Here is a 12,097-nt window from a genome sequence, read left to right on the forward strand (position 1 = left end):
GCGATTCCAAACCCTAATGGCATGGCAACATTAAGTACAAAAAAAACTATGTTGATATAAACTTCAGGTTCAGATTTTAGTTGCACAAGAATAGGCAATAATTTCTTGGCTGCTTCTCTCTCCAACCTTAAATCTACACCTGTTGGCTGTGTCTACACTGACCCCTATTCCGTAATAGGGATGCAAATGTAGCACTTTGGAATAGGCAAATCCGCGGGGGATTTAAATATCCCCCGCGGCATTTGCATTAACATGGCTGCCGCTTTTTTCCGGCTTGTAGATAAGCCGGAGAAAAGCGCCAGTCTGGACGCGATCCTCCGGAAAATAAGCTCTTTTCCGGAGGATCTCTTATTCCTACTTGAAACAAATCCCCCGCGGATTTCCCCCTATTATGGAATAGGGGCCAATGTAGACACAGCCTTTGTGAATATATAATAAAAAGACTCTACTGGAATATGTCATGTACCATCTTACAAAATTTTACTCATGCATAGGAATGAGGTTATTTTTTAATTGTTACTGGTATAAAATATTCATGTTGTCATTTATCAGTTATCATAGCAAAGTGCAGTGTACAGGCAAGAACAAACTCTGGGAATGGAGAAGCCAGAAATCCACAGGGCTTTGGAACAAAAAAAAAAAAAAAAAAAAAAAGGAAGTAGGAGGTCCATCTTTTTAAAGCTAAGTGCAACTGTTAGCCTGACATTAATAGAAGGAGCTCCAATGTTAAGAGGGACAGAAAGATGTGGGGTTTTTTCTATGCAAAACGTTCACTCTCTTCAGAGTCTTTTTCAAGCAATAAAGTATGCTCTGGAGCATGTCTCCGTGCTCACAAAAGCCTGATGAGTACAAGTTCAGGAGAACCAGAGGTCACATATACTGGTATTTCTGCTCCCCATCCCTCTGCCAGTCAGGGGGAAATTTCATGTTAGGGCTCAGTCCTCCAAGAAGCTGAGAGCCCTCAATTCCCATATACTTTAAAAGGAGTTGAGGATACTTAATACCTTGCATGGGTGCTCAGAATCCTACAGGATGAAAAACTAAGAGGGATTCTGAGCACCCATGCAAGGTATTAAGTCCTTTACATAACAAGGCTCATAAGGGTCACCCCTGTTTGCTTCTCTTCTGCCATGTAAGGTGTATACTCAGAAATATGAGAGGGCTCCATAATCAGGTCAGACAACTAGAGATCAAACAGCTTTGATTTATTTTAAGAACCATTCACTAAGTCCTGCTAATGCATCTTAAATCTTCCAATATCTACACTGTTTCTGGTATTCAGTTACAAAACGTGCTCCTTCTCATAGGTTTTCTGGGGTTTTTTTTAATAATTATTTGTGATAACAGATATTCTGGTTTTCATGTTATGAGGCCTTTATTTAGCCCCTGGTAAAGTTTGATTACATTGTTACAGTACCCCTCCCCTACTTCACTGAGGTGCACAGCTATTAATCAAAATTCACAAGACAATTAGTCACAACTCTATAAAGCTGTCACGTGTCTCTGCCTGTCACAACCTCTGCTCTGTATCTGATTCAATTTGTGCAGTCAGGTTCAAAAACTGGTCACATAAAAGGTTGTATTTTGATAAAAACCTGACAGTGTTTTCACTACCACATAAAGAGAGACAGACAGACAGACAGATAGAATCAGCACATCATACATCTGTTCTGATTAATTAGAACAAGCCGTCTCAATGAGCCACCAAGTCATTTGTAGCTGTCTCTGTGCACTATCAGCTACTTTCCAGGCATTTCCTTCGCTGTTTTCACCATTCCATCAGGAGACAAATACTTCTGTCAAGCACCAGGATAGAAGAAAAGATGTGCCCTGTTAACAGGCCAAGAATAACGAGATGGGATTCAGTGAGGAAGCAGATTATTCCCAGCTATGGGGGGGTCTAAGATGACGCAACAACATTCTGCAAAAGTGGGAAGCCCTGATGTGTATTAATTCATTAAGACTTGCATTGAAAAATATAGAATAGGGCTGGGGAACCTCAGGCCCAGAGGCCGGATCCAGCCCCCAAAGCTCAGGGCTCCCCTCCTCCAGCATTAGGGAGCCCTCGCTGATTCTCCTGCCCCTCCTACCTGCCACCATATCATAGGGATTGAGCACATAAAATCTACTAGCCTGGGTTCCCCCTAGGCTCTGGTGTGCAAGGGCAATGTGAGGAGTGCCTCTCTCCTTCTCAGTTAGGGGCCACATTAGTGAGGGTTTGTTTTGTATTATTATTACTATGCGTCTCACTTGTGTGCTGCCTTCGACTCATTTTTCTATGGGTTTCCCACCCCTGATACAGAGGCTGATTCACCAGTGGAAATCAAACATGCTCCTCTGAAGTCAACAGAACAACGTGGGTTAAAAATCAGTGAAAACAAATCTTATTCAGGATGCATCTCCCAAAACTGAGATTCTCTCATCTAGCAACATCCATGCTCCAGTAGGACCATGGATGTCCCTGAATGAGACAGCCCTGGGGCAGAAGGGAACCCCGCTGTATGGTGAGGCTGGTGGTAGCAGGGCCATAAGTAGTGGGACAGAGGCAGCCCATTTGTAGGTCCGGCAGTAGGGCTGTGCCACGGCAGCCCGATTGGGGCTGCGTCCTGGTCCAGCAGTGGGGGTAGAGCTACGGCATCCTGTCTGGCAAAAAGGCCAGGCCGTGGCAGCCCAACAGGGAAAATCCATCAGGAGCTGCGGCCATGGTAGGCTGGCAGCCCAATCAGAGCCACATGCCTCCCAGCAGCAGGGCTGGTGCCATGGCAGTAGAGCCAGGGCTACAGGATGCTGTGCTGGCAAGGTGGCTGGGGTAGCAGCTCTGGCAGCATGGCCAGGTCAGCCTTGTTACCCGGCCAGCAGCGGGGCTGAAGGAGCTCGCTACCATGGTCCCGCTACCGTGGTGGTTTTGCTGAGCGCCTAGCCCCGCTACCACCAGCCTCATCTTTGGCGGGGCTCTCAGCTGCTGGGAGTCCTGTCCCGGAGCTCTCCTATTCAGCAACATCTGCGATCCTGCAGGACCACGGATGTTGCCAGATGAGAGAGTACTGGTTTAGGGAGATGCAACCTGCAAGTTTAATGGCTTTTCTGTTGTTCACAGAATATAAGTTTTCATTCTGCCATTATCAAGAATGAGATGACATCACACAAAAAGAATGTTGCTCTTTCCCAATTTACTTTGAAGTTTCAACATAGTCTATTATAAAACTATGTCCACTACATGCAACACAAGTAAGGACTTGTTATCTTGACCCTAGTCTCCACTTGTGCACACACACTCTCCTTTGCATGTATTTTTCCAGCATGGAACATGAATGGATAGATTAGATCAGACAGACAAACACGCAAATGGTGTGTTTTGAGCACACACATTCTATTTGTGTGCACACCAATGGAATCTATCACCTTTGTGTGCAGGTGTGAACCACTCACCTAGTGGGTGTGGTTCACTATCCCATGTAGTAGCACTTAGACCACTTCCAGTGAGAGATTAGAATGAGTGAGCTCTACAGACTAAACTGAGAGCCAGCTGGGTTTGTAGTTCAAACTGTATAGGTTCCTACACTAAGCTCCCGAGGTTCCAGGTTCTGTTTCACCTGTTGGTGGTTACATAGGCTTTAGTGCTGAGAAAATGCATGCAATGTGTACACCTACACATGATTGTCCATGTATAAATGGAGGCCAAGCTGAGGTCCCAGTGAAGTCAGGGGCCTAAAACAAATGCAAAAATTTCTGGGAAACAAGTTCATAAAAGAACGCTTGAGTACAAGATGCACTGAATAAATCAATCCTCCTTCCCTTGTTATTTTTCTGCAATCTGTTTAAGGGGAGTAGTTTAGTCTTGCAGAAGAGTTTTGACCAAATTCTTCTCTCTACAACACACACATTTTGTCACTGAAATCAATGAAAGTCCCGAGCCTTTGGGAATCCAAAAGGCTTCCTTTGGAATAGCAGTTTTAAAATCACATAGATATTTATTGAAAATAGAGAGTGTTTTTTTGCTTGTTGTCACATTATTGGATTTTAAAGACAGCAGACAGAACACTGCTGCGCCCATGGTAGGGGAATGCCCCAAATTCTGTACAAAGTGGGCCATGTGAGGTGTCAAACAAAAGCGTATGCTCTATTGATTATATGCATGATACTCGTGCTTCTGTGATGTTTGAATGTGAAATTATGAATATGGGCTCTGTTCTTGTATTGTAAATGTTCTCTGTCTGGGAGGGAACCAATAACGTGATACTTGTTTTTGGAAATTGTTTTAGTTCAAAGTGGCTGGAGAATGCTTCACTCAAGAGCGATTATCTCTATGCCATTTAAGGTATGGTCTCAAAAAAAGGAGATACAAAACTAAAATATATAGGTCTTGGGAAGGGGGAAAAAGCAGAGAAACATGATAACGCTGATAGGGTTGTGTGCACATAGGTACAGTAATAGCTTTGTTATACAGGCAGACCCCGGGTTACATGGATCCGACTTACATCAGATCCCTACTTACAAACGGGGTGAGGTAACCCCGCACTAGCTGCTTCACCCCAGCAGACCAGGGAGACGCGAAGCTAGCGCTCCCCCCCCCCCCCACCCAGCAGACCAGGGAGACGTGGAGCGGCTTTTCTCAGCAGACACCTCAGCTTGAGAATGAAGGACTGAGGGAAGTGAGGTGTGGGAGAATAAAACTGAGCTCTGGAGAAATGTTTGGCTAGAGTTTCCCCTACAATATGTACCAGCTCCGACTTACACACAAATTCAACTTAAGAACAAACCTACAGTCTCTATCTTGTACGTAACCCGGGGACTGCCTGTACTGCGTTTTAGCATGCCAATTAGTCAAAAATGCCAGTTAACTAAGAATTATACTTACCAATGTTATACCAATTTTCAAAAAATTAGAATAAAATGAATAAAATACAAAATACAATACAATGAATAAAGTACAAAATAGCATACAGGTACTCACCAATCCAGTGAAGCTCTTAAGTATATGCAGGTAAAATGTTCTATACAGTAGGTTTCCTTCTGACACTACATATCACTATGGGCAGAGGATGGCATTCACCCACATTTCTCACACAAAACTTATACTGAACATAATTTAATCTTTGTTTTAAGATCCAGAAGGTATTTCAGAACCTTGAAGTACCTCAGAGTCATCATTATCAACATTAATGATCATTGTAGATGTAGAGAGTGTAGAATACTGGGCTGAATCTGTAATCACCCTATAGCACACACTGGAAGTTGCTTTTCTGAATTAATCTCAGACATCAGCTGGCTTACTTGTCTTCTGCCTCTTTTGCCTAGAAGTAGAGTGCAGAATCTGTAACAGCATCACCTCCTGAGCAGTAGACTAGTCCTGGTTACTAGATTAAAGATTTGGGTTGGGAGATATCAGAAATGCCAGTTAACTGAGCTTTCCAGGTGATAAAGTGCTGGATAACACAGCTTTTATTGTATAAAACATTTTTACTAGATGCTCTGAACATGCCAGCTATTGCTGTGATTTTTCACAGATGTGATATTCAAGGTGCAACAAAACACTTGATATGCTTACACCATTTATCACACAGACAATATTTAAAGCTTTCATGATAAAATCTGGAAACTTTCCGTTTCAAAGTTGTTCATATTTTTGTGTGTTTTCCATTCCCTAACCACTTTATAGTAAAAGTGATATTTTTGCATAGAAAGAGACCATCTATCTACCTAGGTAAATACAGTAATTATTTAATATTAAAAATACACTACGAAAATGAGTAGAGCTAATTGATGTCAGCTCAAAAGCTTGTCTCTCTCACCAACAGAAGTTGACCCAATAAAATATATTACCTCATCCACCCTGTCTCTCTTCATTCTGAGGAAGTACTGAGAGGGTAATACTTGCAAAAGCAGTGCTTGTTCTCCAAGGAAACAAGATGCTTCATCTCAAGATCATATTTAGATTTTATTAGTTTAAGAGAAGTATTTTAATTTTTTTCTACTGTGGTCCCATATTTAAAGATCAGAAAAGAAGTGAGTGAAGGGCTCTGAATCTAATTCCCCTCAGCTTCCCAAAAAGGTTATTTCAATACATTTATACCAAAATCACCATCCTGGTTATTGCTCTGTGTGCACACACATGCAAAACAATTGTAGCACTGCAACAAGTTAACAGTTCCAGACACATATATATAAAAAAGAGGACACTGTGTGTGATTTAACGCACAATAAAAGTGAGTAAGTTTCATAAGCCTCAATGTAAAAAGTTCTGCATGGCTACCAAGTTTCCATTCAAAAATCAAATTTGTGTGAAATATGACTCTGTAAATCAGCAGCAGCAACCAGAAGAGTGTAAGCCATGTCCACTTATCAGAGCTATGCATTACATGCAAGCCACATACCATGGTGCCAGTTGGCAGCACACATGCAGCAATCAGTTGTGATTTATAGTGGGCTTTTGCATTCCTGTTAATATTTTTAAGCTGACACAGCATGCATAAACAGAATGCATGTGGTAAATATGGGAGAGAACATATACCCTAATACATATTTAGAGCCCGTCATTTTTACAGAAAACCTCTGAAAAACAACCAGGTTTTAAAAAACCCAATATTCAGATTTTCCTAATTTCTACCCAGATTTTGTACCTGCTTGAACTTCCCGGACCTGGTGCTGTGGCCATTCTTAGATTCCCTGCTGGTCTCCTCACCAGACCTGTGCCGGGGAGGGTAAATGCTGGTTGGTGGCTGCTGCTACAGCTGTCCAGTGGAGGAGCAAACCAGGAAGGGAGACTGCTGAGGCCCCCAAACACTGCAGTGACAGGCTGCAGGAGAGGAAGGCTGTTCCCTGTAAGTACTAGCCACATCCTGGCCCCAGGCCTTACCCCGACCAGCACCCTTTTACTCACCCACCACACCTCAGTCACACCACAGTGAACACACCATGCCTCCCGCTGGGTGCCCCCCCATGAGAACCAGGTGCAGCCTCCACCAAAACCTGCTGCCACCATGAGTACCAGGCATGCCTCTCGTGTGTATCCTCCAGCCCCGCAAAAGTCACTGTGAACAGCAGCTAGGTCCACAGATTTGTCACCATCTGGAGAGGAACCCCAGAACCCCCTCCTGTTCCAAAGATGGGAAGAGTGAATTAGGGTGGAGTTGACGAGCTTCGAGACACACTGAAAAAAACTGCTGCAAGCCTGTGTCCTCAGACTTTTAGAATTCACACACTGAAGATGGCACAAGTCATCAACAGTAAAATGTTTTAATTTTAAAGTTTTATTTTTGCAGTGGGGACTAGTCATGCGCGCGCACACACACACACACACACACACACACACACACACACACACACTAAACTTTTACTGTTCTCTATTTGTTGTTAATGTTCTGTCCTCCTATCCCCAATATTAAACAGAATACTCATTTAGACAACTGTGAAATTAATTCCCTGTACTTTACACCTATATTAAAGTTTTCAATATTGATAAATCCTTCAGAATTTAAAAAGAAATAACCAGAAACAATTTTCTTTGGTTAGGAGCTACCCCCAAATCATGTCAATTCCTATTAAAAGCAGGAGAAAGTTGGCTTCAAGTTGGGCTTGGTTAGCAATAGAAGATTAGAACAGGCCCCAAACCGTAAGTGACATGTAGGTCCCTCAAACCTAGACAGACAGACACACAATAATTTACAACTGCCTCTTTCACAAGCAGAACTCCAAATTACCTGAATTCATTTTGATGTACTTCCGCAATTTTCCTTTCCAGCTTCTGTGATTGCTTCGGAAAAATCTTGAAGTTGCTGATGTAATTCTCTGGGTGTTCATCAGGATCATAATCACCAAGCTCAGCTGGACAGGTTAAAACACAAAACAAAGCAACAGAATGAGTTACTCATGTACATTTCAAAAGGAAACCCTGCAGGGAGTTCAGGGGGCAGGCGGGAAAGAGGGCAGCAGGGGAGTCCAGACACAAAGACAGAGTTGTGTGTGTCAGCGATAAGGAGTGCAGCGGGAGTCTGTTGACAGAGGTGGCAGCTGTGCCCCCTTGACACACAGGGGTCAATGGTACTGACGGGACCAACGTCAGTGGAGGATATGAACAACAGTTTAACAATACTGCATTGGGCCCCCTAAATTCTTAGGACGGCCCTGGCATTAGGCACATATTTTTAAAATTGCTGGCCTTTGCTATCAAGCTCTGGGGCTTATTCTGGCTTTGTACATGAGGGATACTGCTTTCTAATGCAGCAAAATCTTCATGCACAAATCTGCAGGCAAAATACACTCTGGTTTCCAAACCTTTATACATTCCTACTGATCATGGTAATCACTCAGAAATCATTGTCAAGGACATAATTAAAAATCCTAAGGCAAGTAATAAACAAAACAGCAAACAAATTGAGGTATTTATTGAGAATATCACAAGTGATCAGAGAAAGCAGTGTCCCTTCTAAAAACATTACAGAGGTTTAAAAAAGAATATTTCAAAAAATAAATCAATTGAGCCATTTTTTTCTTTTGATACTCATTCATGTAGGTACAAATTGGCATTTTCATCAGAGTACTACCCTTTTCCCATACAAGCTAATCCCTTTTCTGGTCTTTGGCCACTTCTTAGCAAATGCAACAGGCACTAGAGCAACTGTAACTAGAGCAAATGTAATTAACAGAATCCCCCAATCTGATGGTAAAAATTCAAAGTGTGCTTCCAATACATCATTGCTTCCAAATTACTATAGCACAATGTATGCCTACACACTGGGTTTCTGGGCAGACAAATTTCCAGATAGACATCTAACTAGCAATTTCTGTGTGCAATCTTATAATCGCCTGCACCGATATAATTAGGGCCCTGCCAAATTCATGGTCTGTTTTGGTCAATTTCACAGACATAGGATTTTAAAAACTATAAATTTCATTATTTCTGTTATTTCACAGTTGTTGTAACTGTAAGGATCCTGACCTAAAAAAGATTTGGAGGGTCACAATGTTATTGTAGGGGGAGCTGCAGTACTGCTACCTTTACTTCTGCGTAGCTGGTGGGACTTCCTTCAGAGCCGGGCAACAGGAGAACGGTGGCTGCTGGTTGAGAGCCCAAATCTGAAGGCAGAGCCACAGCCAGCAGCAGTAAGGATGGCATAGTATAATACTGCCATCCTCATGTCTGTGTTGCTTTCTGCAGAGCTCTGCTCTCAGTCTGCAGCCGCCAATGTCCATCTACACAGTCCTGAAGGCAGCAGCACAGAAGTAAGACTGGCAATACCACAACCCTTCTAAAATAACCTTACGACTCCCACTTCAACTCTTGTTTGGCTCAGGACCCCCAATTTGAGAAATACTGGTATCCCCTGTAAAAATCTATATAGTATAGAGTAAAAGACACACAAAAGACCAGATTTCACAGGGCAAGACCGGATTTCATGGTCCATGACACATTCTTCATGGCCATGAATTTGGTAAGATCCAAATACAAGGATCCAGTTACTTATTGAAGTTTAGCATATGCATCTCTTTTCTCAAAATTTGGCCCTAAAAGTCAGGTCAGTACACAACAGCAGGGAGAGCCTATTTCAGCATTTGTAAGTTGGTGTCAGAAATGTTTCTGGCATCTCATTGTCATACTCTGATTCCCTCATGCCCATTCCTCAGTTAATGGACTACATACATCTTATAGTGCTTGTTAGCTTTTCTATAACTGACCTACCAGCCTTTGATTGGCTACCAGGGAAAAAAGGAAATGAGAATGGTATTCCTATCACCTAGAGACTGAGACAATCACCATGGTAATGTACTGGTCTCTCTCTGCCTTGGGGTCCCACTATCATTCATTTCTTCTCTGTTTCAAGCTAGAAAACATGCAATCTGAAGCACTGCCACTGAACCAATTAAATTAAATTAACTTTTGTTAAGTTCATATGGAATTGAATACATTTATATTTAGAAATGTAAAGGAATAGAATCTTGATTTCTTTTATAATTAAGAGCTGAGTGCCACTCACAAAATTCTGTGTATTCTCATTTTTAAATTAACAGCATTAATTTGTTTTTGTTTTTTAAAATAACACCCTAATTTGTTGCAGGTTTCTTACACTTCTGAACTACTTGAACCCTCTCTATTTTTTAGGTTAAAGTTTAGAGAGAATGGCATAAGGACAAGTGGCTCATTATTTTTAAAACTGAATTCAGAAATATATTTCAAAACCCTTTGCTGTTTATATTGAATATCACTCTCAAGGTGCTGAAATAATTCACAATGTGCTTTGGATTGCACTTACCTTGGACAATACAGGCACCCAGGTATGCAGCATCAGAAAAAGAGCACAGCAAACGGCCATGGAAAATGTCTCTTTTTATTTGTAGATACAAAAGATATCTGCAATATATTTAAAAAGGCACTTTAGAGTAAGAGGGAGGTGACTGCGTTGTGAGAACTTTTCGTGTTGTATTTATTTTATCACTAAGGCCATATTATCATATTGGTCAACTATTCTGGGTCTTTAGCTTACTGCATGAAAAGCAGTGAAGAGGAATAGGAAGGGAAGTTAGACCTCTAAAGAATTAGACTACTAACAAGAGGAGAGCTGTTGATTTCTCTCTGGAAAAACATAACTGGGAAGACAAGAGTGACAGTACTTTACAGAGAGAATGATGAAGAGCACAACATAAGGTGAACCCTATAGTACATCTGATGTAAAAAAAGCTATGTTAGCTCAGAAATAAGGGTACTTGCTGGTATGTCAGCCCCTTTCAGAATTTTCATCTGAGCAAAACTTAAACTGAAATCCAAGAAATGCAGTATAAAGATTGCCCATATAACCATAATGCTGCCCTCTTCAAGCAATGCCCCAATATGCCCAATTCATAAAAATATCTTTATTCTGGCAAACACACACTTACTGAAATGTGCAAGCACTTTACCTCCTTTTACAAGCCATTCACTTTCACCTACCAAATCCTAGCTAACACCATTTAAAGGACCATGCAGACAGAAGGGGAGAGACATTACCCATGCCACCTTCACTAGAATGCAGTGGTTTGCCCACTTTTAAGTGACAAGTGGGCAAAATATTATGCCAATTCAAGCCAGCTCTTTCTAGCCAAATCAGACTGCAGTCAGCAATCCCCATGTCCTGGTTTACTTATTGCTCTCCCGTAAACTATTGTAATCTCCACACACTAGTAACCCTGGTTCAGGGCTGTAACTAGCTATTTTTTGTTAGGGATGTAATAGCATAGCCGATTATCAGATAAGCAAAAGCTAGTAGGTTAATGCTATAGACTACCCCTCGTCCCTCCTCCCCCCGCCAGTAATTTTTTATTAGGCTGGCCAGAAACCTCGCTCAGTGCTGGGTCCAGAACCTAACCCTGCTGCGGCTCTGCACTTAAAGTGTATTAGGAGACAGGTGGGCAGGTAGGCCACCTCAATTCTGGCTCGTGTTGGGCCCAGGAGCTCAGTCGCCCCCCCTCCCCCAGTCAGGGGTTGCTGCCACCCCAAGTTGCTGCTTCTTTATCAGAAGCAGCAGCACTGGGCAACAGGCAGCTGGTCTACAAGGGTAGCTGTTTTTTAAACTGGCTCCCCTCACGGACCAGCTCCCACCTGACACCCTGCTCTGCTGCCTCTGATACAGTGGCTGCCGGCCCCATCCTTGGAACTATAGAATAGTCGACTAACCAATAAGAATTCATGAAGTTACTCGACTATCCAATTAACCGATATTTAACATCCCTAATTTTGTGCCTGGGGCAAAATATTAATTATGCACACATACCGCTCCTTAGGTTAGCACAAGTCATGCTCTTTACTTTTTCAGTTTATTGCTTTTACTTATTGCGCCTTTGGGCCCTGGTTATGATGCCCCTGGGGCGAGCACCTCACTTGCCCTACCCTTGTTACAGCCTTGCCCTGGTTGCACACATTCATTTTCTATCAGTGCTTAAGGTACTGCACTGAACATTTCAAATCTTCACACTGTGCATCTTTGGAAACAGCACATTAATCTGCACTGAGATCAGGGAGCACACATTTGAGTCTACTCCCCTAAGATACTACAGTAAAACTCCAGTTGTTCGGCATCCAGTGGTCCAGCACTCCTGCTAGTCCGGCACCGCCTGGAACCCAGAA

General features: G+C 42.4%; 1 protein-coding gene across 1 annotated transcript in view; it reads right to left on the reverse strand.

Moving 5' to 3' along the window:
• LOC102459043 (FERM domain-containing protein 3) overlaps nt 1–12,097 on the reverse strand; it is a 200,725-nt gene that overhangs the window by 62,706 nt on the left and 125,922 nt on the right. Inside the window, exons 5-6 of the mRNA XM_075931758.2 lie at nt 10,251–10,348; nt 7,701–7,824 (exon numbers count right to left, since the gene is read on the reverse strand). Coding sequence (XP_075787873.1) covers nt 7,701–7,824; nt 10,251–10,348 — 222 coding nt within the window. The remainder of the gene's footprint in view (nt 1–7,700; nt 7,825–10,250; nt 10,349–12,097) is intronic.

Source organism: Pelodiscus sinensis, chromosome 6, assembly GCF_052426305.1.
Source record: "Pelodiscus sinensis isolate ZL-2025 chromosome 6, ASM5242630v1, whole genome shotgun sequence".
Lineage (NCBI taxonomy): Eukaryota > Metazoa > Chordata > Testudines > Trionychidae > Pelodiscus > Pelodiscus sinensis.